This window comes from Pleurodeles waltl, chromosome 4_1 (genome assembly GCF_031143425.1).
Source record: "Pleurodeles waltl isolate 20211129_DDA chromosome 4_1, aPleWal1.hap1.20221129, whole genome shotgun sequence".
NCBI lineage: Eukaryota > Metazoa > Chordata > Amphibia > Caudata > Salamandridae > Pleurodeles > Pleurodeles waltl.
In genome coordinates this window covers 58,294,470-58,319,977 of record NC_090442.1, presented here as the reverse complement: position 1 = coordinate 58,319,977, position 25,508 = coordinate 58,294,470, and the positions used below count along the sequence as shown (strand labels likewise).

The 25,508-nt window shown below is 47.9% G+C and overlaps 1 protein-coding gene across 1 annotated transcript in view; it reads right to left on the bottom strand.

The window, feature by feature from the left end:
- Positions 1-10,867: 10,867 nt before the first annotated feature.
- CFAP57 (cilia and flagella associated protein 57) overlaps positions 10,868-25,508 on the bottom strand; it is a 178,020-nt gene continuing 163,379 nt past the window's right edge. The window contains exons 22-24 of the mRNA XM_069227784.1: positions 17,379-17,522; positions 16,189-16,324; positions 10,868-11,249 (exon numbers count right to left, since the gene is read on the bottom strand). Of these exons, the coding sequence (XP_069083885.1) occupies positions 11,065-11,249; positions 16,189-16,324; positions 17,379-17,522 (465 nt within the window). The 3' untranslated portion in view covers positions 10,868-11,064. The remainder of the gene's footprint in view (positions 11,250-16,188; positions 16,325-17,378; positions 17,523-25,508) is intronic.

Genomic DNA, 25,508 nt, shown 5'->3' with positions numbered 1-25,508 from the left:
TCCTTCCTATTCTAGCAGACTAGGTTTACCCTTGTGTAGGAAAATGGCTCCTTGGTGCAGTTACCCTCCACGTTTTGCCTGATATTGATGCTGACTTGACTGAGAAGTGTGCTGGGATCCTGCTAACCAGGCCCCAGCACCAGTGTTCTTTCACTTAAAAATGTACCATCATTCCACAATTGGCACATCCCTGTCACACAGCTAAGTCCCTTGTAAAAGGTACCAGTGGTACCAAGGGCCCTGTGTCCAGGGAAGGTCTCTAAGGGCTGCAGCATGTGTTGTGCCACCCTGAGGGACCCCTCACCTAACACATGCACACTGCCATTGCAGATTGTGTGTGTTGGTGGGGAGAAAAAGGCAAAGTCGACATGGCATTCCCCTCAGGATGCCATGCCCACAAAATACTGCCTCTGGCATAGGTAAGTCACCCCTCTAGCAGGCCTTAAAGCCCTAAGGCAGGGTGCACTATACCACAGGTGATGGGACAGCTGCATGAGCATGAGTCTATTCTTAAACATTGTAAGTACAGTGTGGCCACATTAAATATATGGTCTGGGAGTTTGTCAAAATGAACTCCACAGTTCCATAATGGCTACACTGAACACTGGGAAGTTTGGTATCAAACATCTCAGAATAATAAACCCACACTGTTGCCAGTGTCGGATTTATTAAAAAATGCACACAGAGGGCATCCTAGAGATGCCCCCTGTATTTTACCCAATCCTTCAGTGCAGGACTGACTGGTCTGTGCCAGCCTGCCACCGAGATGGGTTTCTGACCCCATGGGGTGAGAGCCTTTGTGCTCTCTGAGGCCAGAAACAAAGCCTGCTCTGGGTGGAGGTGCTTCACACCTCCCCCTTGCAGGAAATGTAATACCTAGCAGTGAGCCTCAAAGGCTCAGACTTCTTGTTACAATGCCCCAGGGCACTCCAGCTAGTGGAGATGCCCATCCCCTGAACACAGCCCCCACTTTTGGAGGCAAGTCCAGGGGAGATAATGAGAAAAACAAGGAGGCGTCACCTACCAGTCAGGACAGCCCCTAAGGTGCCCAGAGCTGAGGTGACCCCTGCCTTTAGAAATCCTCCATCTAGGAATAGGGATGTGCCCCCCTCCCATCAGGGAGGAGGCACAAAGAGCGTGTAGCCACCGTCAAGGACAGTAGCCATTGGCTACTACCCCCCCAGACCTAAACACACCCCTAAATTCAGTATTTAGGGGCGACCCTGAACCCAGGAAATCAGATTCCTGCAACCTACAACAAGAAGCAGGACTGCTGACCTGAAAGCCCCGCAGAGACGATGGAGACGACAACTGACTTGGCCCCAGCCCTACCGGCCTGTCTCCAGACTCAAAGAACCTGCACAGCGACGCATCCAGCGGGACAGCAACCTCTGAGGACTCAGAGGACTGACCTGCACCTAAAGGACTAAGAACCTCCAGAGGACAGCGGCTCTGTACAGAAACAGAAACAAAATTGCAACGAAGAAGCAACTTTAAAGAGACTCTCACTTCCAGTCAGAAGTGTGAGTTTTCACACTCTGCACCGGACGCCCCCGGCTCGAGTTCAGGACAACCAACACTGCAGAGAGGACTCCCAGGCGACTCCAACGACGTGGACACCCTGAGTCGACCCCTCTGCAACCCTACAGCGACGCCTGCAGAGGGGATCCAGAGGCTTCCCCTGACCGCGACTGCCTCGTAACAAAGGAACCCGACGCCTGGACCAAGCACTGCACCCGCAGCCCCCAGGACCAAGAGAAACCACCTACCAGTGCAGGAGTGACCAGCAGGAAGCCCTCATCCTAGCCCAGTCGGTGGCTGGCCTGAGAAGCTCCCCCTGTGCCCTGCCTGCATCACCAGAGTGACCCCCGGGTCCCTGCATTGTTTTCTACGGCAAGCCCGACACCTACTTTGTACACTGCACCCAGCCGCCCCTGTGGCGCTGAGGGTGTGTTTTGTGTGCTTGTGTGTGTGTGTCCCAGTGCTCTACAAAACCCCCCTGGTCTGCTCCCCAAGGACGCAGGTACTTACCTGCTAACAGACTGGAACCAGAGCACCCCTGTTCTCCATAGGCACCTATGTGTTTCGGGCCCTACTTTGACCTCTGCACCTGACCGGCCCTGTGTTGCTGGTGCTGTGGCTTTGGGGTTGCCTTGAACCCCCAGCGGTGGGCTGCCTAAACCCAGGAGACTGACTGTTTAAGTGCTTTACTTACCTGAAAAACTAACCAATATTTACCTCCCCCAGGAACTGTTGATTTTTGCAATGTCCACTTTTAAAATAGCTATTTGCCATTTTAATCAAAACTGTGTGTACTACTGTTTTAAATCAAAGTTCTATACTTACCTGTGTGAAGTACCTTTCATTTTATGTACTTACCTCAAATTTTAATCTTGTGGTTCTAAAAATAAATTAAGAAAATATATTTTTCTATATAAAAACCTGTTGGCCTGGAGTTAAGTCTTTGAGTGTGTGTTCCTCATTTATTGCCTGTGTGTGTACAACAAATGCTTAACACTACCCTCCGAAAAGCCTACTGCTCGACCACACTACCACAAAATATAGCATTAGCATTATCTAATTTTGCCACTATCAACCTCTAAGGGGAACCCTTGGACTCTGTGCACACTATCTCTCACTTTGAGATAGTATATACAGAGCCAACTTCCTACACCTTGTTTTCATTTTTGCACAGAAAAAGAAGACTTGGCAGCAGAACCCAGAAAAGTGTAGGACAAGGAGTGTTGCTATTGTTGGCCTCGTCCTTTGGGGCCTCCTCAACCTCTGTTACAACGAACAGTCAGCATGGGTTGTGCAAGCGGAGAGGGTTTTCATTGGCAATTAATCAAGAACTCTTTAGGATCCTCTAAAATTTGCACACTGCTGATGGAAGAGGTCAGCAGGAGAAAGTAACTCCAGTGTCTGGGCCCTAGCTCTATCTGTGAATGTCCATTAGAGAAGCCTGGACATCCCTAAATAATCCAGCGGAAGGCATTGAGGCATGCAGTCAAATAATGACAATGGTGCTCACAGCACAAGCAACAGTAGCATCAGGTCCAGTCCAAAAATGAGAACATACTTTGGAGAGTCCACCAGGATCATCATGTACTGTGTGAGTAAAGGGCGCATGTCCTCTGGCAAAGCCAGCACCACCTCACTTGCAGGGTTCCAAAAAGTGTGTTTGTGTAACAGCCCAGGAGACAAACTGCTTACAGGGAGAGTCATGCCAAACTGGCAGAAGAAAGGGCTTTTTCCCAAGCACTGATTCATTTTGACTCTCTGTCCACTGAGGAGTAAGAAAGTATTTAGGTTTACCTTACCCGTGGGAGCATGTATCACAAACTTTTCCAAGGTTGGATGTTATTAAAATATTTTGGATCAAGTGGTGCTAGCCTATGACATCTCTGAATAGGACAGACACAGCTGAAGTAGAAATGCTTCTGACTAAGAAGCCAGGACCAAGTCCATCAGGATTGCATTGAAAGGCAGCAAAGGCTCAGGGATCAACGGATAAGGCTGCACAGTTTCTATGAGCAGGCTGGCCTAAGTCTCTTCTGTGGGGAATGGGAACTTCAGGACTGTGAATCACTACTGCGAAGGATGCATTTCCTGTGTAGTGAATCCAGGCACACCTCAGACTGGTATCCAGGACAACAGCGTTTTGCAAATCGAGCAAAGGCGAGCATCAAACTACTGAGGAGGAAACATATGTGGTTAATCATCTTCATCTTCAGCATGTGGGACATGTTGAAGGCCTCGATGAGTTCTGAATCTGATCCAAAATTGTCCCCCCACCTCTGGAAGTACTATTGCCGAGACAGAGGGATTGGAGGGTAACCCTTATCAGCCCCAGCATTTGCTTTGGTAGTCTTGTACCTCGGCAATGGGTGTGCTCTAGCTGAAGATGGTTCCAGATCCAAGGATGGAGCCGATGGTAGTTCCGTAGGTGGCAGTGCCAAAATCATCGCTGGTGCTGACAGAGGACTAAGAGGCGGGGCTTGCGGCCCAGGAGTGAAGACAGTGTCCAGCACCATCGGGGGAATGGACTGACATTTTCTGAGGTTAGTCTTGCCAGGGAAGAGCCTGTGGGTGGGTCATGGAGCCTATAATACATAAAGGTAGATGCAATGGACTTCAGAATCTGCAGCATATACTCGTAGGAGGATGTTACCTGCTGCGGAATCAACAATGGGGAACTCAAGAGCATTGGCTCCAAGTTTGCACCGGATCCTTGGACTTATGTTTCAACTTGAACTTAGACCCCTAGACCTTCATGACGGAGGTGGCCTTGACTGAGACAGGCTTTCTTCTTGTGTTCCATGACATAGATCTTGGCCTCTCTTTCCCTGATGACCTTTGGGTGCACAACTTGAAGTCATGCTTGGTCCAAGGCACCACAAGAAGCTGCTGTGTGGGCCTGTCACCAAGATCTGCTTCCCACGTTCTTGGCACAGCTTGAAACCTGTCTTCTTCAAGGGCAACAAACCTGCACACTGGCAAAGTAAGAATTTGAGAATTAGGTTAAAAGAACTGGTAGGAGCAGAGCTCTTGATGCGCATCTATGGTCATGGAAAAAGAGGAACTGTTGTCGGCATGTGTGGAGGAGAAGTATATTTATTTGGCTCTGTGTCATGTACAGAGAAGGGAACAAGTACCAATGGAGCCACATGGCAACATCTGCCACTGCACAGGAGCTACTGCAAGAGTCTCCAGGTCCAGCCTGGCATCTGAGACAGATTTACAAATTGAGGAATCTGCGGTAAGTATCCATCAGAAAAATCCTTAACATTTCTCCGAGACTGGGCAAAGTTTAGTATCAAACCTAATTGTCAAACGTGATCAGTAGAGTTTCATTACTAGGCATACTTGTGAACCATTACATTGCAAATGTATGATGCACATTAATTTCAATCTGTTGATCACTGCTGCCTCCATCTCTGCACACTACAATTATCACCTTGCATGCGTATGGTGCATTTAAATTGAGGCAATGATAAAGTATACGCATTACTGATCACTGTTGTGGCCCCTTTTACACCCATACACCAGCTGATTGTCAAACATGATCAATAGGTTTTCCATATTCCATTTTTGTGAAGTATCACACTGTGAACAGGTGCACTTCAATTGTAGTCACTAATAAAGTGCAAGCTATTGATCATTGCTGTGCCACCTTATAACTATGCAAAAAGTCATCCTCGAACATAGTGTCAAACTTGATTCATATACTTTGCGTACTACACACTAGTGTGAAACATCACAATGAAAACATATAGGACCTGATTACAACTTTGGCGGAGAGGGTTAATCCGTCCCAAATGTATTACGAGTCCATTATATCTTATGGAACTCGTAATACGGTGCGTAGGATATCCGTCACATTTGGGACGGATTAACCCCCTCCGCCAAAGTTGTAATCAGGCCCATAGTGCCTTATTTAGACTTTGGTGGATGGGATAGTCTGCCAACACATGCCAGCTATACCGTCCGCCGTATTACAAGTGCCACAGGCTATAATGCACTTGTGTGGATGGGAAATTCGCCACATTTCCCAGCTCCTCTCACTCTACCTGTCCCCCCCCCCTCCCTCGCGCTTTCCCGCCGCGACCTCCTGCACGCCCCCGCCCCCCCAGCTCCCATTCGCCCCCAGCTGACCCCTCCCCCCCCCTCCTACCTCTTATGGCGGCCGCTGCGCGACTGCGCAGCGGGCACGCCGCTGGCGCGCCGCTGGCGCGCCGAAGGCGCGCCAGAGGCAAGCCCGTCTGCGCCCGTCCGCGCCTGGCCCGCGCCCAGCGCCACGACCCCTGGTCCCCAGCTCCCCCAAGCCCCGCTGATCCGCTACGACCCCACCACCCTCCACGCCCTCAACCCAGGGCGCTCCAAAACCTGCTTCCTAGCTCACCCCAAACGCACCCATGGACCCTTCGCCTGCAACTCCTGCAAACGCATCTTCCACCACGCAACTACCACGACCACAAGCCCACGCGCCATCAACCACCTCAAGTGCATCCTGGTCAACGCTCGTTCCGTCCACAAGCACGCCGTTGAACTTTGGGACCTCCTGGACTCCACAGCCCCGGACGTCGCCTTCATCACGGAGACATGGATGAACGCCTCCTCTGCTCCAGACATCGCTACCGCCATCCCCGAAGGCTACAAGATCTCCAGAAAAGACCGCACCAACCAAGTAGGAGGAGGTGTCGCCATCATCTTCAAAGACTCCATCAGCGTCACCACCTCCACCGAAGACCCCCCCCCTCGCCGCTGAACACCTGCATTTTCAGATTCGCACCGACCCAAGGACCACCCTCAGAGGATCCCTCGTCTACCGTCCTCCCGGACCTCGCGCCTCTTTCAGCGACGCCATCGCCGACTTCATTTTCCCGCACGCCCTCGCCTCACCGGACTACATCCTCCTAGGCGACCTCAACTTCCATCTGGAACAAAACAACGACCCCAACACCACCACCCTGCTCGACAACCTCGCCAACCTCGGCCTCAAACAACTGGTGAACACCGCCACCCACATCGCCGGACACACGCTCGACCCTATCTTCTCCGCCAGCAAACACGTCTTCTTCAGCCACACCTCTGCCCTACACTGGACCGACCACAGCTGCGTCCACTTCACATTCCGACGCGAGACCTCCCACCTCCGCACTCAACCCATCCCTCGTTGACAGTGGAACAAGATCCCTGAAGAGCAACTCTTCTCCGCTCTCGCCGCCAACCAACCCACCCTCACCACCGACCCCAACGACGCAGCTCTCAACCTCACAAACTGGATCTCCAACTGCGCTGACAACCTTGCTCCCCTCAAACGCACGCATCGACAGACCAACACCAAAAAACCTCTCTGGTTCTCTGACACCCTCAAAGAATCAAAGAAAACTTGTCGTGCCCTTGAGAAGGCCTGGCGCAAGGACCACACCGCTGACAACATGACCGCCCTCAAGAACGCTACACGCGAACACCACCACCTGATCCGCACTGCCAAAAGGAACTTTTTCACCGACAGACTAGACAAAAACAGCCACAACAGCAGAGAACTCTTCAGCATCGTCAAAGAGTTCTCCAACCCCAGCGCCAGCGCCAACGCCGTCACGCCCTCACAGGATTTGTGCGAATCCCTCGCCACTTTCTTCCATCGCAAGATCAGCGACCTCCACGACAGCTTCGGACACCAGACCCAACCATACACCACTGAACCCGCTTCCCCGGACATCACCCTCAACAACTGGACCCACATCAACACGGAAGAAACCAAATCCATCATGAACTCTATCCACTCCGGCGCCCCTTCGGACCCCTGCCCGCACTTCATCTTTAACAAAGCCGACGACATCATCGCCCCGCACCTCCAGACCGTCATCAACTCTTCTTTTTCTTCTGCTACCTTCCCCGAATGCTGGAAGCACGCTGAAGTCAACGCCCTACTAAAGAAACCTACGGCTGACCCAAGCGACCTGAAAAACTTCCGCCCCATCTCTCTTCTACCTTTCCCAGCCAAGGTAATAGAAAAGACCGTCAACAAACAGCTGACCACCTTCCTGGAAGACAACAACCTGCTCGACCCTTCACAAACCGGATTCCGAACCAACCACAGCACGGAAACCGCCCTCATCTCAGTCACAGACGACATCAGAACCCTGATGGACAACGGTGAAACAGTCGCCCTCATTCTCCTCAACCTCTCGGCTGCCTTTGACACCGTCTGTCACCGCACCCTAATCACCCGCCTACACTCCACCGGGATCCAAGGCCAGGCCCTGGACTGGATCGCCTCCTTCCTCGCTAACCGCTCCCAAAGAGTTTACCTCCCTCCGTTTCGCTCAGAACCCACCAAGATCATCTGCGGCGTACCTCAAGGCTCATCGCTCAGCCCGACACTCTTCAATGTCTACATGAGCCCCCTCGCCGACATCGTACGCAAGCACGACATCATCATCACCTCCTACGCCGACGACACCCAACTTGTACTCTCCCTCACCAAGGACCCCGCCAGCGCCAAGACCAACCTACAAGAGGGTATGAAGGACGTCGCAGATTGGATGAGGCTCAGCCGCCTAAAGCTGAACTCTGAAAAAACGGAAGTCCTCATCCTCGGCAACACCCCGTCCGCCTGGGACGACTCCTGGTGGCCCACGGCCCTCGGCACCGCACCGACCCCCGCAGACCACGCCCGCAACCTCGGCTTCATCTTGGACCCTCTTCTCACCATGACCAAGCAAGTCAACGCTGTGTCCTCCGCCTGCTTCCTCACTCTCCGCATGCTCCGCAAGATCTTCCGCTGGATCCCCGCCGACACCAGAAAAACCGTGACCCACGCCCTTGTCACGAGTCGCCTGGACTACGGCAACACCCTCTACGCCGGGACCACCGCCAAACTCCAAAACCGCCTGCAACGCATCCAAAACGCCTCGGCCCGCCTCATCCTCGACGTACCCCGCAACAGCCACATCTCCGCACACCTGAGACACCTGCATTGGCTCCCAGTCAGCAAAAGGATCACCTTCCGTCTTCTCACCCACGCACACAAAGCCCTCCACAACAAGGGACCGGAATACCTCAACAGACGCCTCAGCTTCTACGTCCCCACCCGCCCCCTCCGCTCCGCTGGCCTCGCACTTGCTGCCGTCCCTCGCACCCGCCGCTCCACGGCGGGTGGGAGATCTTTCTCCTTCCTGGCGGCCAAGACCTGGAACTCCCTCCCCACCAGCCTCAGGACCACCCCGCTTTCCGGAGACTCCTAAAGACTTGGCTGTTCGAGCAGGGATAACCCCCCCTTTCCCCCCTAGCGCCTTGAGACCCGCACGGGTGAGTAGCGCGCTTTATAAATGTTAATGATTTGATTTGATTTGAAGGAGTCCCATCCTGCAAACTCTAATAAAGGCCTACATTGGGCTTTAACCAACGCACACTATACATTTTCAGTGCAAGGGTTCACAGTGATGCATACACCTTTTGCCTGGTATTTCTCTCCTTTATACCTACAGTTCACAGGTGAGGAAGATGCATCCGTGAGGTTGAGACTCAGTAGTCACACACGGTGCAGCTGCAAGACTAAACAAACATTATCTTAGTTGGTCTACAAAGGACAGTGCCAGTTAGAACCATTTTGTAAAACTTTAAATGGGTAATAAATACAGAAAACACTATTTCCATGCCCATACCACAGTTCTCTCTGGGATTAATGGACAACAAGTGCTTAGATTCTAGGTGGAGAACAGCACAAAGACAGCCATGGCACAAAAAGCAGAAACAAGATATGAGGCAAGCATTGTTCTTGGAAAGGTGGCTTTCCGAAGAAAACTAAGACAAGACTGTTTGATCTAAATATGTATGTATATGCAGTATACCCCTTGTCAAGTTGTATTCTGGCAAATATTGTAGAGCATTCAAAAAGACGTTTACATCATTCTTTAAGTACGCATGTGCTGATCATGTAGAATATGTCGCATTTAGTGGGGAAGTCTGCTTTTCCAGGTGACAACTGCATTCACCAGAAAGTATCTGGCAGCATCTGATACTACAGAAAACAACGCACATCAAGTACTGAAATAGAAGCACTCACTCTGGGGTTGAATATTACAAGTAATGGCAAATAGTGTGACAGTGAGTGAATGTTGTTGACACTTCTTAAATGCACTGTCTGAAAGGGGCAGACCAGAAGCAGCCAATTGATGAAGGAGGCTGACCGAGAGCAGCCAATGGATGAAGGGAGCTGACTCACAGCCTGATCTCTGCGTATTATTTATACGATGTAGTAGACAGCTAAAGCTGTCAATCAAAACCTAAAACTGAGCTTCTATCAAAAAAATAATGTAGAAGCTAAAGATAAAATAAATAGGAAACAGCAAAAGGAACAAAAGAGCAGAAAAAGAAATAGGGCAATAACGCAGAACCTTAGTTATCTAGAGTTGTCTTTGGCCATTTAGGAAGTAAACCTGATGGTCTGAACTGCTGCATGCAAGGCCAGGGTGTGAAGGGTTGTGGTCTTAAAGGAACAGTACCCAATTCACTATGGAAGCCCAACATAAATTATGTTTGGCTTTAAAAATATATGTTTTCTCAGTTCCTTTCAAATTTTAAAATATATTTAAATTGTGAATGTTTTTTTCTGGGACCCTGCTTGGCCATGAGAACATCCCTATGGGTACATTTTAAGGTGAAGATCCCATGATGGAGTCCTTCTGGATGGCCACAAGAGGTCATCATGAGTAAACTAAGGGGAGTAGCTCCTATCCATGAGTGCATTTACAGATGGTTTCAGGAGAGGTCTGCACACTCATATCGCACATGCATAACAGCGCTAGAGTTGTTTAACAAGCTTCATGGTACCTCCCAAAAATACAAAGACTGCCACACACAATGAGGGACAATCACGGTGAACACAGACAGCCCCCCCGCCCACTGCACCCTCACCACGCAACAGAACTCCAACCCGATTGATAGCTTCTCCATCTAACAACACGCCCTCTAGGCAATATCATCATTGTTAAGGAAGCAAAGACATTCTTACACAAAGAGCAGGAGCAACAAGCAGGATGTACACAGACCCAGCACCGGACTCGCTTCACAGTTGTCGAAGTGAAGGCCCAGGTCTGTTGGGAAAACTGGCCCGTAGACTGTAGACAGTGCTACCAGCTCATACTAGGGCAGACATATGCTATATAACTCTCATAATACAACATAACAATTGAGTTCTCTAGCTTAGGGCGGCCATGTAAAGCATGCATTGCTAACCACAAGATAAACAAGGCCCCTTCATACCACCTCCCAAAGGTGTCTGCCTTGCGTCTAATTTCCTGTTCTTTTAAGGGGAAGGTACAGAATGGAGCGAGACAGACTGCAGACTCCAAACGTATTGAAAATAGTATGTGCTGTGCTTTTATTTATTTTACAGTTTTTTGACAATCTCCTCTTTGGAGATGACAGCAGGTCTAGTTCTAGGAACCTAGGTCGGTTGACCAGGATGTTGGGGTCAGGACCTGTAAATCCCCGTCAGTGGATGCCCTCCATGGGTCTTCCTCTCCAGTGGATCTGCCCCATGTAACCAAGAGTTCAGGCCACCAGTGCAGGAAGTTTGCCCCCAGAGGGCGGCCGGACCCCTGGCATCTGCTCTTGAATTAGAATCTGATCTCGAAGGCGCTTGATTTCCAGTTTCTGCATTTCGATGATTCGCTGCGTCTCCTCCTCCATGTTCAGACGCATCACCTTGGGGGTCTGGAGGCCGTCTGTGGGGGGAGCTTTGGAAGGGAGAAGGGACAGGAGTCAGGCGGCATCGATGAAGTGATGGGGATGGGTTCAAAGGGGGTTAAGAGTAAGACAAGGACACAGGAGATGACAGATATAGGTACAAGTGCAAATAAGAGTAAGAGAGGGCATACAAGAAGTGGAGGATGAAGTAACTCAGCTTGAGTCATTCATAAGGTACACATCTCCGCTCCTTGAACCTGGCTTCGAAGTTGAACGTATTCGGCTGTCGGAGATTATCGCACAGAGCTCATACACTGCTTCTAGACCCCTGGGCATTGAAAGAGTAACACACAGTGGCATGATTCCTTCTCAGAAGTGCCACTAGACTTTGGAAATGTGCGCCTTGGGCTATGAACCATGACCTTCCTGGTTACACTGAAGATTGAACTGAAAGTCTTCTCTTTCAGAGACTTTTAAAGAAGATAGAGTCAGCCATCCCCCACTGAAGTCTGCCTCTTCTTGGACCTCTTCTTTATTGTGTCCAGAACTCCTCCTAGGGTTCTCCCCCAACCTCTATCTGCCCTCTTTCTCATTTGCCCTCCAGCTGATCATTCACTGATTTCCCTATTCCGCCCTGCCTTGCCTCCGCTGCTCTGTTATTATCAGTCTCACAAAACCATGACCTAGCCACGCTCTCAGATCAAGGATTACTGCTCTTGTTCCCTTACCTGGGACTACTCAGGGATTCTCTTTGTTATATTTTATCTCAATCAATCAATCGAATACTTGTAGAGCGCGGCTTATCTGGCTAATGTGTTGCCAGATGTAATGTTATTTGCCCTACCTTCCTCCAGTGGTTCCTAACCTGTGCTCCGTGGACCCCTGGGGGTCCGTGACCCCTACTCAGGGGGTTCACTACTGCTTAGAAAATGAAATAATATTAGCTGATTAAAAAAGTAGAAATAAAATGCTGTTTGTTAATTCAATAAAATATTATGTCATGTGTGTTTTTTGTTGTGTAGGTGTTTCTTTATTCTTATGTATTGTTTTGAGGTTCAAATCATAGAAATTGTTTAGGCTGGGGTCCCCGCCTTCCAGTAATAACTCAATGGGATCCCCAGGTTCCAGTAATGATTCAGTGGTGTCCACAGAAGCCAATAGGTTAACAACCACTGCCTTACACCTTGTTCCCGCAAATATTTTCTATTCCCCACTTGTTTATACAATTCTCACTGTTATCATCGTGTTTGGCTCTCTTTCCCCATTCTTCTCATCTCCTCTGTAAAGTGCTGCAATGGTTTCAGGCAACATTCACGCTGTATAGAACTGCGTTAATACGTAAAGAAGCGAGATGTGACGGACACAGTTTCAAAGGGGGCTATAGCAAGAGACGGCACAGAGGCCACGCAGGAAGTGAAAGAGACAGTCGCAAGAGAGGGCGCGCAGGAAGTGAAAGAGACAGTCACAAGAGAGGGTGCGCAGGAAGTGAAAGAGACAGTCGCAAGAGAGGGCACACAGGAAGTGAAAGAGATAGTCGCAAGAGAGGGCACGCAGGAAGTGAAAGAGACAGTCGCAAGAGAGGACACGCAGGAAGGGAAAGAGGCAGTCGCAAGAGAGGGCATGCAGGAAGTGAAAGAGAAAGTCGCAGGAGAGGGCACGCAGGAAGTGAGAGAGACAGTCGCAGGAGAGGGCATTCAGGAAGTGACAGACATAGTTACAAAGGGGGCTGAGAGCAAGAGAGGGCACACAGGATGTGATGGAGGCAGTTCCAAAGGGGGCTGAGAGCAAGAGAGGGCACGCAGGAAGTGAAAGAGGCAGGAGAGGGCATGCAGGAAGTGACAGACATAGGCCCTCATTCTGACCTTGGCGGTCTTTTCGCAAGACCGCCGAGTTACCGCCACGGTGAAGACCGCCGACCGCGGCGGTATGCCGCTGTGCGCATTCTGACCGCTGGGAGCGTACCGCCGGAAAACCGCCAGCAGCCACACTGGCGGTCGGCGGGAAAGTGGAGACTGGTCAACCTCCACCGCCACGCCAGCAGAACACCGCCCACAGAATTACGACCCACATTTCTGTGTGGCGGTCTTCTGTTGGCGGTCTTCTGTTGGCGGTCACCTCCCCATGGCTCCTGTCACCTCCCGGAGGACCAACGCACAAGGTAAGTTGATCGTCCGTGAGGGGAGGGGGTGGGGGGGTGTTGTGTGATGTGTGCGTGCATGGGGGTGTGCGTGGGAGTGTGTAGAGGGGGTGTGTGAGTGCGTGCATGCGGGCGGGGAGTGCTGCTGTGCCTATGGGCAATGTGTGTAGTTCGGCGGGTGCGCATGTCGGCATGTATGTGTGCGGGTATGTGTCCCCGTTGTGTATGTGTGTGTGTAGGGGGTGTGTATATGTGCATGTAGGGGGTGTGTGCATGTCGGGGTGCGTGTATGTGCATGTCGGGGTGGGGGTGGGGAGGGGGTTCGTACCACCTCTGGGGGGTGGCAGGGGGGTGGAGGGTGTGGGGGGAGGACTCGGGGGGGCAGTGGGGGGTGGGGGAGACCCCTATCAGTGCCAGGGAAGGAATTCCCTGGCCCCGATAGTGCCTACCGCCATGGTTCGCATGGCGGTTCCCGACTGCCAGAAACCGCGGCGGTAAGCAGGGTCATGATACCGTTGGCGGTCTTGGGTCGACCGCCGGACCGGAGTGCGCAGACTCCAGCCCGTCGGTCATGACCGCCGTGGCTGTCGGAGTGGGGAAGTGGCGGTCGGTCGCGGCGGGGACCGCCGCGGTCAGAATGCCATTTTTAATACCGCCGGTCTGTTCGCGGTCCGACCGCCGTCTCTCCGCCGACCGCCAAGGTCAGAATGAGGGCCATAGTTACAAAGGGGGGTGAGAGTAAGAGAGGTCACACAGGAAGTGATGGAGACAGTTCCAAAGGGGGCTGAGAGCAAGAGAGGTCACACAGGAAGTGATGGAGACAGTTCCAAAGGGGGCTGAGAGCAAGCGAGGTCACACAGGAAGTGATGGAGGCAATTCCAAAGGGGGCTGAGAGCAAGAGAGGTCACACAGGAAGTGATGACAAAGGTGCAAAGGTGGATAGGAGTGACACGGAGCTTAGAGGGAGTGACGGAAATAGGCTCCAAAATGGATAGGAGTGGAGCGTGTACACAGGAAATGACAAAGGTAAGTTAAAATGTGGATAAAAGTGAGAGGAGGTTCCATCTTGTAAAATCGTTTTCCAAAACAACTTTAAAATAATATTGTTTTTCCATTTAGTCTATTATTTTGATTAAATCATCCTTTTTATCAATTTGACCTCCCTTAACATCTTTTTACTTAATTTAGATTTTTATATTATGTGATTTTTATCCATTTATCTCTCGACACATGCACATACACACAATTGTATGTATAACAAACAAAGGTTAAAGTGATGTTATAGTCAGGTGTTGACATAACACAAAAAACTTGTGTTTAAAAAAACAACCATCAAAATTAACCAGTTATAGTTTACTAGCTAATTATAACGTGTACCCCTACAATGCACTGCTTATCACCTCACATATTAATGGCTTGTGGTCCCAAACACGTAGAGGGACAGGGAGAATTATACCGGTCCAGTGTATATAAACTAATAGAGTACACTGTTCCGAGGTATTGTCTCTCAACCTATTGTGAGACTACTCAAGTCACCTAAAGCAATTGCTTAGTAGCAGCAAAAGCCCTCACCCACGAAGTTGGTGGCATGCTTCATCATCGGGCGTTGCCCCTTGTCAGGCTGGCGCTGCGATGTCCGACGGGTCCCTCAAAAGGGGCTCTTTGTTGGAGATCTCTTTATGTGAAGATGTCATTATGCCTATGTCTGTATTGTGGATGAGGCGTAAGGGAAGTGTGAAGGATTAAAAAGTGAGTAAAAGTTAGCTGTAGGGACCTACACTATCACTTTACTAAAGGTTCTTGGGACCTATGCCAAGATTTTTTTTAAAAGAGGGACTAAAAACTGGAATCTATGATCTGTGAGTCCCTATAAAAATGTCTGTGTGTATGCTCCTAATGTTATCAGGCAACAATCGGTTTCACGCCTCTATCAGTCCTTGCGGATCTGTTGGCGTTCTATCAGGATCAAGACAATAAGAACCTAATCCGTACTTAAACACCTACAGTACCTCGGAACAGTGCACTCTATTAGTTTACCCACGAAAATTAAGCCATTAAAACGGGGCAGTGGTCACATATTATAGAGGGCTCCGGGGAAGTGCAACAGAGACAATGAATCAGTATAAATCATAGCGGCAAAGAGAGGGTTTGGAGAGAGCAGGAGTGAGAAATACCATCCCAGTGGCACCAAAGAAAGGGCTGGGTCATGGAGGGGAGTAGACATCAGGAGTGACAGAGCACCCAGGATCGAGGAGGGTGGAGAGAGGGGCTGGGCAGGCACACACAAATATAGGAGATGGGGATGAGGCAAGGTGGGTGCCATCTGAGTAAGAGGGTACAAATGTGCTGGGCTCGAGTATACACAGGAGATGGAACCAAGGGACGGTGGAGGTGTTAGAGGACACAGAAGTGACGGAGGAGGCACACACACATGGAGGTGATAAAGCTAGGAGGTACAGTCTTAAGAGCGACAAAGGGCAGAGAAGTGGACACATACAGAAGACAGAGTCGAAAGGAGGTGGAAGGCATGAGATTGAGAGAGGATACTGGAGCACTTGAGTAGGCACAGATGTACAGTACATGGAGTCAAATGGAGGAGAAGGTGATGCGAGTAAGAGGGCACAGAAGTATTGGGGCACAATACATGTAAGAAATGGAGTCCTATCCAGGAGCGCTGAAGTATGATGGATATAGAGATGGTTCGGAGGGGAGTGGGGGCATGCGATTGAAAGGCTGCTCCAGAGTACTGGAGAATGATGCGTATAGTAGATGGTTCTCAGGGAGGTAGGGGGCATGTTGCTGACAGAGGGCACAGGAATTCTGGTGTAGGCTCATACATACAGGCCTCTTACCATGGATGTCGCTGACACTGTGCTTCCGGTTCTTCTTGTTGAGCCCAAGGGTAGCCTCCAGGTCGTGCACCTGCGCGCGGCACACCTTCAGCTCTCGTCTCAGGTCGTTGATCTCCTTTATAAGTGAGACGTTTTCCTAGGAAAAAAGAGAGATGATCTCTATCATATTTGAACGTTTTCAGACAGAAATGACAGATGTCCTTCCATAGAATACACAAATGTATGAGAGGAAGTAAATGTGCCACTACCATGCACCATCTACCAAGAGAGGAAAAAGGAGTGCATTAAGAGACAGAGGATTGATGAGAGACCCACCTCTTGCAGAGATACGGGCGTTAAATCTCCAGAAAAACTCATGGAAAAGAGCTAATTCATAGTAGAGTCACAGTGGGTTCCCCACCAAAGCAGTATGGCATTAATCACTGCATACTGCTACACCACATAAAGATTGGGAAAGACTTAAGTGACGGATAACAGTGAGGTGATGCGTAGAAAGCCTTTGACAGGGTGGAGTGGGCCATGAAGCCAAGGTGAGATGTGAAAATAAACAGGGGTTGTCAGTATTCCAGGAGTCGATGTTTTTGTAGGCCAATATTTGGACCTCGATATTCTATATATTGCTGCACATCGCGCCATGGCCTCTATATAATACTGCTATAGGACCTAATGCACTTTAAATCTTAATGTCTATATGATACCTTGAGCTTGTATTCATGACACCAACACAGGACTAGACGTCTCTGTTCAGGGTACTCATTGCGTATATCTGTTCCTGAAGATTATAGGATACTATACACACTTCTGCTCTTGCTATTTATAGGTTATTAAGCGTCTATTCATGTTGCCTATCAGGCACTACATGATTCACCCACGGTATTGTCCTTCTCGATACATGGTGACTATAAGATCCTATACACTTTTATTCTTATTTACTATATGATACTTCTTTTTGCGGTGCCTATGGCGCACTGCACGACTGTTCATGGTTCTGCAAAGCACTATCTATTTCACAGCACCTCTTATAGAATTCTGTATATTTGTGTCCTGGTTGTCTATAGAATACAATGTGCTTTCAGTTAAGGTGCTATCACATACTGCACATTTCTATCTCCTCTGCTGTAGGAGCTGGGTTCACACCTCCACTGGTGCACGCTCCCCTCTTGAGGGAGCCTGCAGCATCCCCTTGATACCTGCATGACGCGGACATTGTCCGACCGGTGGATCTCTGTGTCCTTCACCAGCTTCTTCTGTAGTGTGGCCAGGCTGTGCTCCAGGTGCTCGCGCTGCCTGGAATACTCCCGATGGATGTCAGCGTCTACGCCCACGATCTCCATCTGTGGAACAAGCAAGGACAAGACTGAGAATGATCGGGGCATCACAGTGTAAAGTAAATTGGGGCGAACAGGAGAACCAGCAGTTCAGATGATTTCAATGTCCTCTCACAGAGTTCACAATACAAAGTCAGGGAAAGCAATGTATATGAATATGTGATTTAAATAACATAAACCTAGCTATAAAGCAATACAGCACCTTAGAACAAAAAGAATAGGATTGGAGGTGGAGTTGAAGGGGCTGATGGGTTGGCCACTGGGTAAACAGGAGATGAGAGGTGGGGTAACAGATGTATGTCACATAACTACAGAGGTTAGTAAAGAGGGACTAATGTGGAAGTTGGAGTGCCAAACAAGGTTGGAGGGGATGGGCAGGATTAATCTGAGACCATCAGGTGATGAAGAGCAAGCAGTAGTATGGAGATGGGATATAGTCGAAGAGCATAGTTTGCTGGAACAGCTGGCAGCAGTGGGTGATGTATAGAGTTTCTTTCGGGGTTTACAGTCAGAAGGAGTTTACACTGTGGAGCAGGGGCACCTCCAGCACCTCAATCGCTGTATAGAGGACATGGGCATACTCTGTGGGTAGAGGGGTCTTTTGATTTCATCCAGCTGCATTTCAGACCTTAATCCTCAAAACATCTACATGCATTATAGATCCAGGCCTGCCTTTGGTATTATTGCTTTTTTTGGTTCTTTAAACAATTCTGCACCACCAGGATGGGACACTGGAAACTTCTTTCAAGAGCAGCAGACAGGGCCCAGGCAGCTATGTGGACATCACACAACTCAACCAAAAGTGATGACATATGGCACTGCTTCACCTGCATCCCAGGGCCACCAGATTCTGGCCACCATAAAGTGATCAGAAACATGATCTGTTAACACAAGGGAGGTAGGTGGGCTACAAATATGTGGCAGAAATATGAGATCCATCAGAACTAATGTGACCGAGGGTTGTAACTTATTGTACCAGTGAATACTATTTGTGGGGCACGGTTTTCCCTCTCAAAAAACTAAATACCTACCATTTGATGGGCTTCTTTAGATATTATACACAAAAAAAATCTGTAAGATATGTTGAAGATCAACATGTCAAACAATACTTCCACCCAAACACTGTGCCGAGACTACGTTTTTGAGAAAGTATGCAATGAAGGTCAAGCAACCACTTAACAAATGTGCTAAACCTGTCCTGTTAACTGGTGCTGTTTCAACCACAGGCCACTTCTAGAAGGTGTTTCCAGAATTACCTTTCCTTGCCAGTGAATCCACCTAAGCACCCGGTGAAAGCACCGTAGGACTGCTCTGGTCATATCTGGAAGTGAGCTGGGAATAGGACTCCCATAAAAAAGACGTAGGAGTTTGTCCCTGCTGATACCTACTCAAGTTTAAACACGGGTCTTCTGCCCTGCCACGCTAATTTATTTAATAGGATTTGAGATAACCAATAATACAGGCGCATGTCAGCCATTCTCATGCCCCTGCCGAACTGTGATTGCAAGCATTTGTCAAAGACAGTATGAGGAGATTGTCTCGCTCAAAAAAAAAGTACGCCTCAGATCATCAATGAATGTCTTGGAATTTTCAGTGAAACATTTTGCAACATATACAATAGCCTAGGTAATGTCAGCATCTTGTAAAGGCAAAATATCAGTTGGGAGGTTTAACCACCTGTTCATGTCCTTACGTAATCCATTCATCAAAAGGAATTGTATTGCAATTTTAGGTGACTTTGGGGTTGAGTACAATATGCATGCCTAGGTACTTGAAACTTTGAACTTGGATCTTCAGCCTAGCCTGCTAGTTGGTGGCCTTAACTCCCCCCACCTCACAGGAGTCAATCTGTACTTCTCTCAGTTTACCCTTAGACTGGAGGCTTCCCCATAGTGGTTAAACCTTTGGAACAGCCTGGGCCATTCTCCCGGGGGTCACCAACAAAGAGAAGGACATTATCTATGTAAAGTAAAATGCGGTCTTCCCGACCGCCTCCCGTGCAAAGTCCCTCACATGAGCATTGCACCATATCCAAGCGGACAGTGGCTTGATTGCCAAAGCGAAAAGGAGGGGTGAGAGTGGGCAATTCTGTATCGTGTCCCACCGGATCAGGTAGGGGGCCGAAAGAACGCCAATCACCCTGACCTGTGCCAGGGGTTTAGCATATAGGATTTTGATGTATTATAGAAAACAGGACCAGAATCCCATGCAGCTCAGTACCCCAAGAAGAAAAGACAAGTTGTGGGTATAAAATGCCTTTTCGAAGTCCACCAGCATAAAGGTTCCAGGTTTTCAAAGCTTATTTGCCTCTGCAAAAGGCAAGCTTCACTCTACAGAGACCATGTCCCGCACCTCGATTGGGCATGAATCTGCACTGGTCAGGGTGCATCACCAAGGGGAGTCTGAAAGTTAGTATTTTTATGAACATTTTGGTCTCTGTGGTAATCCGAGAAATTGCTCTGTCCCTTACCCAAAATAATAAGAGTAGTCCCCAGGCTTAGTTCAGGCAGAATCAAGCCCACTTTTATCACCTCATGTACAACCACAACAGGTGAGGGACAGGAGCCAGCAAAATGTTTTATGATATTTAGTGGAAAGCTGTTGCTCCAAGGAGTTTTGCACAGATGCATACCCATATTGGCCTAGTGACCTCCTCTTCAGTGTTAAGGTTGCCAAACAATCCTTGCTTGTGATCACTCACGACAAGGGATCTAAGTGATGTCAGTGATAAACTGTGTAGCTTGTTCACAGGCTGATAATTTCCACTTGAAATGTCTATTGGCAATATCTGCTGCTTTGGCTGCTATCTGAAAATAGCAACTGGAGGATGTTTGGTTGACTACATCTCTGACAGTCAACCAGTACAATAACTTTCCAGGCTTATCTCCCATCTCATACAGCACTGTTGTGATGCCATCCAGACGTATCTGGATTTGTCTAGGTGTAACTGCCACAGAGTTGCTCTGTCTACACCCAATTGATGCTGCAGAACCCCTATATCCTGGTTAAGGCACTGACGCTCCACTACTCGCATTCTAGGTCAGCCTCTTTTTGTTTTTTCCTGGGCTTCAGGATGGCACAGACTTTCGCATGGAGTACTGCCTTCCCAGCATGCCTATGAACCTAGTGAGTCCACCGAGTGTAACTGCACTTCAGATTGCATAAATCGAGCACACCCACCGTCCATGAGCCACTAGACATTAAGCCACCTCATAGGGAGCTCATCCTCCGGCAACCCACCTATACTTAACTCTAGCGGTGAGCAGTCCGATTTACCTTGTGGGAGAATGCAAGCACCTTCCGCCAAGGTGATATCCTGAGCCAGGAGTGAAAAACAGTCTATCCAAGATACAGACTTACGAGATGCAGAGACATGGGTGTAAGTCCCATTGCATGTGGGGTCCAGATTTGCAAATGCCACACAGTCCCAGAAACATAGCCTAATCGGGAAGCCTACCTTCTCTGTGAGGTACCGCAGCACGTTACCATGAAGCATACATACCAATCTATGTCCATAACCACATTAAAATCTCCCATGGGATTGTCAGTAGGGAGATCTGTGATATGTATCTGCGATACATAAATTGAGGTCATTTCGAATTTTCCTAGTCATGTGCAGGCGGCATACCCACTGAGAAAACTGCAGTGTCTCCCCTGCAACCTGCCTATCACTTAAACATACCAACCCATGGGGTGTGATGTTACTTGTGAGATTGACAAGGAAACCAAACTATGCACCAATATGGCCACCCCTAGAGTCTCTGGTGTGAGCAGCAGGGAACACTCCAATGTATTCAAACCACCCCAGGAAGGGGCATTGAGGGGATTTCCTGCAGAAGCAAGATAGATGGCGAGTGCCGGTTGGTGAGCTGAAAAACGACCCTCCTCTTAATCCCATCATTGAGCTTGTTAACATTCCAGGCCATTACTCAAAAAGAGCCCATGTAAAATGGTCGGACAACGGTGTGGGCAGCCTCTGGGCCCTCAGTAGTAAAGCGTGGTAATGAAGTGGATCTCACTCATTTGAACACTGTCGGAATGGGCCATTCGCAAGTGATTCTGTATAGTAGGACAAGGTGCTTTGCCTGAAAATGTCATCTATACATTTGAACCGGGAGTGCCAACCATTTCAACACCCCCAACTCCTTCCTCCCTATACTACTGTCCCTGACGCATCTGTTACCAGAGCAGACCACCATTCAAAATGCACCGTTGGAAAGGATCTCAGCCAGTCATCATGCAACCTTAGGAAAGTTTTATATGTACACAGACGCTACACCAACAACACACTGAGCTCGATGACTTGTCATCCCATGACCTGCAGCTTGTCCTCCACTTCGGGTGCTCCATCTCCTAATAGGTAACAAACAGGTGGTGCCTCACTCACGGGATCATTAACTTTCACCCCAGATCGCTCTCCTCACTACCCTGCACGCCCATGGTGCCTTATGCTGATGCTGTTGAGTCAAAAAGAATAACTCCAGAGTTTGATATGACCTTAATCTTGACTGGGAAGATAAGCATACATTTAATGTTCCTTGACCCCATCTTCTGCTTCACTGCATCAAAGGACTTCCTCTCCCATTCAACCAGATGGGTGAAGTCTGGTAAGATTGGAACACTAATCTCACCAGCCCCCTAATCATTCTAAGGATTTTGTCACAGTCTTTGAAGTTCAAGATTTTGGCTATGAAAACACAAGGATGGTCTCCACCTGACTGCAAAGTCTCCCTATAGCAAAGAGAAAAGTAAAAAAGTTTCTTAAACTTGGAAAAGTTAGTAAAAATATTTTTAGGTTAAATATTATTGTAAAATAATTTTATATTTATTTTAAATGTAGAACAAAAGAAAAATTGGTACAACATGATTAACTTAATTTTGAATGAAACCTTTAATTTAAATATTTTAAACTACAATTATTTTTCTGAACTTTAAATTAAAAAATAAATTTCTATCTACAATGAAATAATTTTTTATGCATTATTAATTATCAAAATGGTGTATATATTTAAAAACAATCTAGTTATATTGTATTAAAATGTAATCTTACATTACTTTTTAAATTAAAAAAGGTTGTTACAAAATTCTAATTATTTTTTCAAAGATTTTTAACACCAAATTATATTAATGTTTGTAACTATTTTACATAATTTAATTTAACATTATTTACTATGTGGTTTAATTTAAATCCCTACGTCTGTAATTTTTTTTTTACAACAAGGTGTTGCAGTACTAGTTGCTGGCCATGTGTGATGCAGGACTTATAACTGTTTGTTTTTGGCAGAAGTAACTTAAGCTAGTAAACATGGATACACCCCTTTCGACAGGAGGTGCGCACATGTAAAGATAGTCTTTTGGGTAACTTTACACTCCGATATTGTGCATAGATCAAAGTAGTAAAAAGTTACTCAAAAGTGTATGAGTAAAGTTTCATGTATAACTCAGAAGTGTATTACCTTCATGAATAGCCCTGTCAGTCTCAACCTAGGTCTTGGTGTGTATAAAGACATTGAACACGTTGGAGTTGACTTCAACATCTTAGGAGGGAAGGCCAACCTTGGTGAGTGGAATGTCGATGTTGAGTGGACTGGTTAGATCAACAGCATGGGTGATGCTGAGAAAGGCGTGAATGGTCTTCTCAACGCTGATGGATGTTTTTTCCCGTCGATGAAGGTGGAGTCAGCGAAGTGCTTAGTTTGTTGAGAAGGAAGTGCCAGGACCTTATCAGGAGAGCGTTGCACTTTGCACTGGCCACTGCTCCTAAGCGCTTCCAATGATAGTGCTTCCACTACTAGCCATCACACTCATAAAAGTGTGACAAATCAGACTTTAAATGTATATTAAAATAATACATGCTGCCCAGCTATTCTTATAACTTTGGGTGGTAGGTATTTTTTTGATTTTAATGCACATTTAATTATTAAACAACAGCTGCTGTTCGCCTCAAAAATAAGGCAAACAGCGCCATGATGTGGCAGACTGTCATAAGAGCCAGCACTGGAAACCACTGGCTGAAATTAAGCACTGAGTCAGCGGCAATAACTTACGCTTTCACACCAAATTGGAGAGTGAAAGAGCTGCTATCAATCTATGGTCTTTTGAACTCATGGAAAACTATTATACTCTAGAATGTCTCAACATCCATGACCTGTGAAGATGCCTCTCCAGCGATAATCCCTCTTTCAATGGTGAGCATGTCAGGACTGATGTCCTTGGAGCCAAGATCTTTGGCGTCAATCGGAAGCAACATCAAGAATGAAGTTGATGATGGTGTTTTCACTCAGCTTTCTTCCTCCTTTTCTCAGATGTTCCTCTCAGGAAGTCTTTCTGAGGTGAAGACATCTTGGGGTGGGCTCATTGAGTGACTTCTCAACCCTCTTCATTCTCTATTCCTCTTTTGCCAGCAAGCCTTCTCTGTCTTTTAATGTCATGTTGGACATTTGTTTTTGCAGAACTGACATTAGTTGGTGGAAGTGGGATGATGGTAAACACACCACACAAACTTGGGATGGGGCTAAGGCTGCATTTTTTCTGTCACAAGTAGGGCACTTCACAAACAGTGAAAGTAGATGGAGAACTGCAGAAAATCAGGTTCACTCAGTAGATGGTAGCTGGAGAAATCTCTAAAAATAGAGGAGTGAAAACAGTGAGGTCTTCTGGGATCCCTCTTTCACAAGCAGGAAAAAAGAATTGATTCAGGGAGGCAACTGCCAGCCTGGGTAGCCTAAGCTCTTGGAGCCTTAGTGGGACAGCAATCTAATGTCACAGTTATGGAACGCAAGACTATCAGACTGTCTTTTGGCCCCATACATTTCAGTTGCTGCACACATCCGTCTACATTTTTGGAAAATCTTGCCTTGGATAGGCTTCTGAAGGGTGTTGATCACTGTATATACCTACAGACAATGGCACCTTGTGTACATAATTCTAAGGATAGATATTGAGTATGACGCACTCCGTTGTCCACACACACAGCGGGGAAATACTCCAACGTTTCTGACTTATCAATGAAGATTCTATGAAGCAGAACATTGAAAATATCTTGGCAGAGAAAGAGGAAATACCGTTATGGCTGTTACAGGTTACAAGACGGGGTCAAAATCTTGCATGTTGCAGCACTAAAGGAACCTTGACCTTTTAGGAGCATAGAAATGTCAAATCATCAAATGCCTGGCCTGCACTACTTTAGGCGTAACCTTCCCTGTTAGCCATGGCCCCAAAATGTCAAACCGCAACATTTTGTCACTCTGTGGAGGGAAATCTCAGAATCTCCTCTGACCTCCCCTGCAGAGGAACCAGAAGTTCAGCAAACCAAACATCTTGTGCCCCCCCCCCCATGCTATCTTGGTCACAGACATTTTTCATGTTCTCAACACCCCCAAACTATTTCATTGAAAGGAATGAGACTGGACACAAAGGCTAGCCTGAATGTCCACCTCCTATAACTTCTTTCCTGGACAATTCACTGGAAAGCAAATGGTGCATGGAAAGCGAACATAGATAGTAATTGGTGCTGGACTATCCTTGCTTAGAAGAAACTTTCGATTTAGGTGCCAGACTGAGAATTTCATTTAAAACCTCAGCCTCTTCACCTGTGAAATCTGCTGGTTGCCAGGGGCGTTTAGATGGGCAAAGCATCAACATGGACTGACCATGCCACACCAGGCCTGTGCTTCAGAGCTGTAAGGGAATCTAGGTGGCATATAATTGGAATGAATAAGGGGTGATGGGAAAGGGAATGCATTAATCACTGATGGACCTACTCAGCATTATTCCAAGGTAGATGCTGAGCATCAGCCAGTTATCAGTCTGTCACTCATATTTTTGGGATAGTAGATCAGGTCCCCCAAACCTGGAGGCTGTGGGTCATGTGGGAGCAGTAGAGAGGCACAGGGAACACAATATGAAGAGACCTTTTGAGAACTGGCATCTAAGGTGAAGTACCAGAATATAAAATCCAGATTGTAAGTATGAAAATAATGAGGTGGCAGC